At 30.3% G+C, this 8,399-nt stretch overlaps 1 protein-coding gene across 1 annotated transcript; it reads right to left on the bottom strand.

Moving 5' to 3' along the window:
• Nucleotides 1-949: 949 nt before the first annotated feature.
• Nucleotides 950-8,127, bottom strand: LOC107873663 (protein CUP-SHAPED COTYLEDON 3). The gene is made up of 3 exons (XM_016720596.2): nucleotides 7,870-8,127; nucleotides 3,240-3,505; nucleotides 950-1,511 (listed from the first exon to the last, which is right to left on the bottom strand). The coding sequence occupies exons 1-3, from the start codon at nucleotides 8,036-8,038 to the stop codon at nucleotides 1,074-1,076; spliced, it is 873 nt and encodes a 290-aa protein (XP_016576082.1). The 5' UTR covers nucleotides 8,039-8,127; the 3' UTR covers nucleotides 950-1,073.
• Nucleotides 8,128-8,399: the final 272 nt, after the last annotated feature.

Genomic DNA, 8,399 nt, shown 5'->3' on the forward strand with positions numbered 1-8,399 from the left:
GCCTACGGACTAATTAGGGGTGCAGGTTCCGACTTTATTTTTCGCGAAAGTTCATAGCCGCACCCCTGGAAACTTTTTAAATTGGATGTGTTGCTTTAGAGGGGCAGACAGAGCTTTTATTTAGGTCAAATAAGCGAAACGACAGGAATTGTAGTTATTTTTTGACTTTTTGTGGGTTTTAGCCAATGGATTGATGGGAAGTGCAGCTCTCCAGCTTTATCTTGGGTGGAATTTCTTGGGTGAGTCCGTCATGACCTATTAAATGGATAGTGATGCTATTGAGGGGCAAGCGAAGCTTTTATTTAGGTCAAATGAGCAAAATGGCTGGCAGATTTTTTGCAACTTTCGGTGGGTGTTAGCCTATGGATTAATAGGGATGCATGCTCCAAAATTATTATTGGGTGAAACTTCTTAGACTGGCCCCTAACGATCTATTAAATGGATCATGTTTCTCTAGATGGGATGACAGAGCTTTTTTAGGTCAAATAAGCAAAACGGTAGGAGTTGCGGATTTTTTGCGACTTTCGGTGGGTGATAGCCTATGGATTGATGGGGGGTGCGGGCTCCAACTTTATTTTTGAACAAAACTTCTTGGGCAAGCCCCTAAAGACCTATTAAATGGACCATGTTGCTTTGAAGGGGCAGACAGAGCCTTTTTTTAGGTCAAATCAACAAAACGACAGAAATTGCACATTTTTCATATTAGTCTTGGTATAATTATCTTATTCTACCACCTATTGAACTATGTTATCACCTTTCATATGGTATAATATAGTTCAGTAACTATAATCCCACAATAATTTAGTCTAATACAAACAACCCTAATAGATCTCTCAATAGGACTCACTTTTTTATTGTGAATAAAAATTTACTCAACAAAAACATGTGGGGGATGGGGGGGTGAGGGGGGTGTAAATATCATCCAATCAATCATATTTCTATCTTATTAAACTCACAAGCAAACACTAAGATTTATATTCACATGTTCTACAAACAATATTTAATGTATTTCTTTTGTTTTTCTACAAACAATAATCAAACAAATTAATAATAACTATGACTAATAATAAATTTTAAATAAAAACCAAACTATTTTCATCCTCAAATTTCATGTCCCCGTCAAGGCAAGAATTAATAACCCCTCCGTCTTGTAAATTTGATTCTTCAAAATAATTCATGTCAAACAAGAATCCAAACTCATCCTCCTTGCCACATTTTGAGTGAATCATTTCATTTGCTAGAGCTTTGTAATTTATTTCTTGTGACAATTGAAGATTGCTCGAGTTCTGGCTTTGATGGATAGAGTTATTTGAGAAACTGAGTGCAGTCGATGGGCGATATCCGGCATCACCATAGGGCAATAATTTAGGCATGGTTGCTTCATGATTGTCCATAATATTGATTGATGTAACACTAGCCTCATACATGTTTTTTGGACTGAGTTTGTTAGTACTATTGATGTTTTCATCTTTAGTTCCTTTGTGAAATACTCTACATAACACCCAATCTTCCTGTTCAATGATAAAATAAAACATTACTAAATAAATAATCTGCTATAACAGGTTAAATTATATTATTACATGAAAAAATTGTAATTGTATATGATCATGGTAGATACATAGTTTATTCGACTCAATTGATAGGGAAGCCACGTGCATTAAAGCTCTAGCTATAAACGGAGTCCGGGGAAGGGTCGAACCAAGAGGAATTTTTTGTACGCAGCCTTACCTTACATTTCTGCAAGAGGCTGTCTTCACGGCCTTAACCTGTGGCCTTCAAGTCAAATGACAGCAACTTTATCAATTTACTCCAAATATATGAATGGGTTCAAAGTTCTGAATGACAAACAAGAAGTTGTCAAAATCTATAGAGATAAGCATTCAGTATCCCTCGAACTATGTCCAAAGTTGCTACGACACACTCTATCTTCACAGGGGTCCTATTACCCCCCCCCCCCCCCCCCTCGAATTCAAATTTAGCATATTTTTGTCACCCTTTTGTGCAGACGTGGCACCTTTATTATATAAAATGGGGCCCACGTCAAAGGTGCCACGTCAGCTAAAAAGTTGACAAAAATACACTAAAATTTAGTTCAGGAGGTAGTAGGGCCCCGTGAAGTTGGAGTGTGTCGTAGCAAATTTGGTCACAGTTCAAGAGGGTACTAAATGCTTTACTCCATTCTATAAACTTCAAATCATGAATCCGACAGATCAATATAGAATCTTGCTAGGCACCATCCATTATTTTCAAACTAGGAGGTTTCTAAGAAGTTTCTTGCAAAGACAACAATGTTTTCTACATACATCGTAAGACACATGACTTTTACAAAAAGTATCAATCCTAAAAGACTTTTTATAGTGTTTAGTGAGTATGTTGGACAATTTGTTCAAATGTGTAAAGCATAATACTTATAACAAGGTATTCCATGAATTTAGCTGGTGGTTCGCCCGGACACCAGAGTTATCAAAAAAAAAAAATTCGTTTCAGTTGATAAGTAAACACTCTTACTTCGAGTGTGCATATCTAGGCACCTCAACTTGGCTACATAGTGTCAGTTGAATACTCTAACATACAAAACGATTACCTACACACCATCAAAATTTATGCGTCATGTCAACATCATCAATATCCACGAGACATAGTGGAAATGAGCTGGAGTGTTTTGTTATCAGTTGACATGTCTAGTCCTAGCTAGATGTGCAGTCCCGAAGTGCTTATTTGTCGGCTAAGCCAGATTTAAGTGTTTGTTCATATATTATACGAATATTTAGTAAAATAAGAGATAAGCATTCAGTACACCCTTGAATTACAGTCAAAGTTGCTATGACACGCTCCAACTTCAGTGGTGTCCTATTACGCCTCTGAAGTAAATTTTAGCGTATTTTTGTCACCCTTTTGGCTAATGTGGCACTTTTATTACATAAAAATGGGATCCATGTCGGCTAAGAAGGTGTCACATCAGCTAAAAGGACTGACAAAAATACGCTAAAATTTAGTTCGGGGTAATAAGACCCCGGTGAATTTGAAGTATGTCGTAACAAATTCAGTCATAGTTCAGAGGCATACTAATGCTTTACTCGTAAAATAACTAGACCTTTTTCACATGCCAATATCTAGCAAATGGTTTTGCAATGTAGAACATTAACTCCCATCATACCAAACACATTTGGTTAGTTGTTCGACCAAAATAATTACATTCGCTAGTCATATAATACAAGAATGATACGCGATATACATACCTTAGGAGGTATATGAGGATTTTCGATACGAAATTCATGCATAATCCATCCAGTTTTAATACCATGAGGAGCTCTATTCTTGTAAAAAACCAAAGTTTTTCTCATGCCAATGAGTTCACCTGTTTGAGGATCAAACACTGTTCTATCTTTGCCTGTAGCTTTCCAATATCCTGAAATTGTAGCCCTGTTCGTTCGAAAACCGGTTGCATATTTTCGATCTCTAAAACTGAAGAAATACCATTCGTTCGAGTTTAATTTTGCCACCTCTACAAAAAAAAAGGTAGTGTATAATTAGTAGAAAGCAAAAATTAAAGAGTAAATCATCTAATAACCTGAACTATGATCAAATTTATTACGACATACTCCAACTTCACGGGATCCTATTACCCTTCAGAACTAAATTTTTAGTGTATTTTTATCATCTTTTTTAGCTGATACGATACCTTTTGTCAGCCTTTTTAGCTGACATAACACCTTTGATGTGGACCCCATTTTATGTAATAAAGGTGCCACATCGGCACAAAAGGATGACAAAAATACATTAAAATTGAGTTCTACCCCTGTGAAGTTGGATGATTATCTCAAAAATTAATGAACAATAATAGACAAGGATATATAGATAGATATTTATAAGTCATTTATATATATATATATATATATATATATATCGTGGCAAGAAAAAGGCGAAATTGTGACAGAGTATTGATGATGATAGACTAGGTCTTTACAATCTGCGACGATTTTCTGACGGAATTCATTAATGATGTAATAATATTATTGAACTGAGTTTAACTTCTATAAACTGACGGTGCAATGACCATCCATAAAAAAAAAAAGAAAAAAAAAAATTACACAAGTTAATTACTTTCACGTTCATGCTTAGCTCATGAAAAAAGAATCAAACATGTACGTGCAGATTTGGAGCGTCGAAAAAATAACAAAATAAATAAAAATGTGTTATCTTTATGATGGTTTAAATTCTTAGACGAGATGATAATACAATTTAGCAGGTCCAAAGGTAAGAATAAATGTGGATGACAAAGTCAAAATCTATACATATTTAAAGATAAACAATAGTACGAAGGCTTGTTACCTCTTTACCTAATATTTCTGAGAAAGTTCAATAGAGAAAGTGAAATAATAGAAAATTGAAAAGAAAAAAAAGCTTTAAATTTTATTTTTTTTTGGTTGTGAATAGTAAAATTATTTAGATGTTGGGCAGTCCATATCATTTTCATGTCTTCACCTAATTAAAATGTTTAAGCAATCAAAATGAATATTAATTTAACTAAGGGTGTGTTAAATACTAAGGAATAAGTATGTAGTATCCTCGAACTGTGATCAAATTTGTTACGACATACTCTAATTTCATGGGGATTCTATTACTCCCTTAAACTCAATTTTAGCATATTTTTGTCTCCCTTTTGTGCTGACGTGACATCTTTTGTCAATCTTTTTAGCTGACGTCATCTTTGACGTGAGTCTCATTTTATATAATAAAGATGTCACGTCAGCACAAAAGGGTGATAAAAATATACTAAAATTGAGTTCAGACGGGTAATAAAACCCCCGTAAAGTTGATGTGTGTTGTAGCAACTTTGACCATAGTTCGAGGGGTACTACTGGATGCTTATCTCAAAATATTTTCTTCGAAACTATTTTTCTCAAAAACAAATGGATTTCATACTTATTTTCTTATGTTCGATATATAATTAAATAATATTATTTTAAAAACATTTATATAATATAGAAAAATAGGTATGGAAAGTGGGGGTGAAGATGAGGTTGTTAGAGGGTAGAAAGAACATAATCAATATGCAAAGCGACTAGCGAAACTCATTTTTCCTGCTTCCACCAATGAAGTCGTTTTTCTCATTTTAAGAAACTTATTTTTCTAAAAAAAAAAAAAAAAAAAAAATCTAAAATTTTTGATCAATCTAACATGAAAAAAAATTGAAAAGCATTTTCTTCCATACCGAACACACCCTAAGACTTGTACATTTCTTTTATTTCGTAATTTCTCTTTAACTAAATTAATATTGCGAAAATTCATTTCTTAGTACCATAATTAATCTATTTAAGTGAAAATTATTTTAATTATATGAATATATAGTGAAAAAATAATTTTCAAAGTTAGTACATGTAAGTTAAATTCGCTTATTAATTTATGTCTTTTCCCTTCCATTAAATTCCTTTCGATTCATTTAGAAATCGAAAGATGCTTTAATATTCCTTGTGAAATTATTTTTAGTGTAAAAATTTTGAAAATTATGTGATACGTATTTGAATTAATTCAAACTTTAATACGAATATCGATACAAATAAAAAAAGAGAAACCAAGGCTGACTGACATAAAATTATGGGAACTTTAAGAAGAATATAATAAAAGCATCCTTTTCTTTGAAGTTAGTGTGTCCACTTAACTTAGGAAGGTTCCTTTAAATTAATTTCACTTTCAAGGAAAAAAAACAAGAAAAATATTATAATAATAATAATAATAATAATAATAATAATAATAATAATAATAATAATAAAAGAAGCAGAAAGTAAGCAAAACAAAAGTGTAAAAAAATATAATAAATTTTTAAATAATTTTTAAATGATGTAGAATCATATTTCAAAGTCTAATACGAAAAATACACAACAATTAGTAGCAATTAAAGAGAGGGGGGAAAAGTAGGAGAAGAATTAAAAGAAGAAGAACCTCTTCCATGTAACAAAATAATTAGTCGAAGCAATAAATTTTGAATAAGAGAATAATATATGTAATTAAGGAGAAAAAAGCATTTTCCATGAACCTCTCATAATATAATAGAATAATTAGTTGGATTAGTGAATTTTGAAATAAGAAAAAAAAAACTTAAGGAAAAAGAAGAAGAAGAAGAAGAAGATACATAATTAAGGGAGAAAAATTATTTGTCTAAGAACATGAACAACAACAAGAAGAATTCACATGAAGAAAAAACCCCATCATTTAATCAGAATAATTAGTCAGAATAATTAGTCGAATCAGTAAATTTTAAATTAAAAAAAGAAAAACATGAAGAAGAATAATATACATAATTAAGGAAGAAAAAATATACGTCAAGGACATGAATAACAAGAAGAAGAAGAATTAACATGAAGAAAAACCTCTCATCATGTAATCAGAATAATTAGTCGAATCAGTAAATTTTGTATTAAAGAAAAAAATATGAAGAAGAAGAAGATGATGAATATACATAATTAAGGAAGAAAAAATATTTGTTAAGAACATGAACAACAACACGAAGAAGAATATGAAGAAAAAGTTTCTATCATGTAATCAGAATAATTAGTCGAATCAGTAAATATTGAATTAAAAAAAGAAACACGAAGGAGAAGAATATACAACACAACAACAAGAATTAACATGAAGAACCATTCATCATGTAATGAAGATAATTAAGTAGTAGAATTAGTAAATTTTGAATACACAAATGACTAAAGCAAAAAAAAAAAAATGAAGGAGAAGAAATGTCATGAAATTTAGACTATTAATCGGATCAGTAAACTCTAAATAAACAAGTAATTAAACTAAAAAAACAAAAAGAACATGAAGAAGAAGAATATGCCATGAAATTACGATTATTAGTCAGATCAGTAAATTATGAATAAACAAGTAATTAAACTAAAAAAAAAAAAACATAAAGAACATGAAGAAGAAGAATATGTCATGAAATTACGATTACTAGTCAGATCAGTTTGTTATAAATAAACAAATAATTAAAGTAAAAACAAAAAGAACATGAAGAAGAATATGTCATGAAATTATGGTTACTAGTTGGATCAGTAAATTTTGAATAAATAAATAATTAAAATAATAAGTCATAAAGAACATAAAATTTAGATTACTAGTCGGATCAGTAAATTCTGAATAAACAAATAATTAGAGTAAAACCAAAAAGAACATGGAGAAGTAGAACATGCCATGAAAGTTGAATTACTAGTTGAATCATTAAATTCTGAATAAACAAGTAACTAAAGTAAAAGGAAAAAAAAAACATGAAAGAAAAGAACATACCATGAAATTTGGAATACTAGTTGAATTAGTAAATTCTTAATGAACAAATAATTAAAGTAAAACAAAAAAAGACATGAAGAAGAAGAACATGTCATGAAATTTGAATTACTAGTCAGTGCAGTAAATTCTGAATAAACAAATAATTAAAGTAGAAAACACAAAGAACATGAAGAAGAACATGTCATGAAATTATGACTACTAGTCGAAGCAGTAAATTTTGAATAAACAAATAATTAAAGTAAAACAAAAAGAACATGAAGAAGAACATGTCATGAAATTTGGATTACTAGTCGAATCAGTAAATTTTGAATAAACAAATAATTAAAGTAAAAAAAAAAACAAAAGAATATGCCTTGAAATTTAAATTATTAGTCAGATCGGTAAATTTTGAATACTCATAAAAAAACATGAAGAAGAAGATGAACATGTCATGAAATTTGAATTACTAGTCGAATTAGTAAATTCTTAGTAAACAAGTAATTAAAGTAAAAGGCCAAATAGAATATATCATGAAATTTTAATTATTAGTCGAATCAGTAAATTCTGAATACACCTAAAAAAAAAATATGAAGAAGAAGTGAAATTTACCAGGAAGTTGCCATGGCTCACAAGTATGAAGATCAATTTCAATTAAAGTTCCTTTAATAACTTCTTGATTAGCAATTTTTTTATAAAGATAATGACAAATTAATTCTTCATCACTGGGATAAAATCTAAATCCTGGTGGTAAAGTTGATCCAATATCCCTTAATCCCATTTTTTAATGGAATAATAATTTTGGTAATTAAGAAAAAAAAAGTAGTTTTTTTTGGTGGGATTTGAAAAGAGATCATAAGGAATATTTTTGTTGATATATAATAATGGTGTGTATTTATATAGCGGGAGAGGTTGAAAAAAAGTTAGTTATTGTATATTCTTGGAACTTTCATGATAAACCAAAGTCACAAGAAATCTACTTTTGTTGGCATTTTTGAGAAAAAAAATAATTTTAGGGACTTAAGTTATACGCTGACAGCGTAAAGAATTTTTCTATATAAGTAATTTAATAATGAGACAATTAGTCAGTATTTTCTTGAACTATGGCCAAATTAAAGTTGCTATGATGCACTTCAACTTTA

Source organism: Capsicum annuum, chromosome 6, assembly GCF_002878395.1.
Source record: "Capsicum annuum cultivar UCD-10X-F1 chromosome 6, UCD10Xv1.1, whole genome shotgun sequence".
Lineage (NCBI taxonomy): Eukaryota > Viridiplantae > Streptophyta > Magnoliopsida > Solanales > Solanaceae > Capsicum > Capsicum annuum.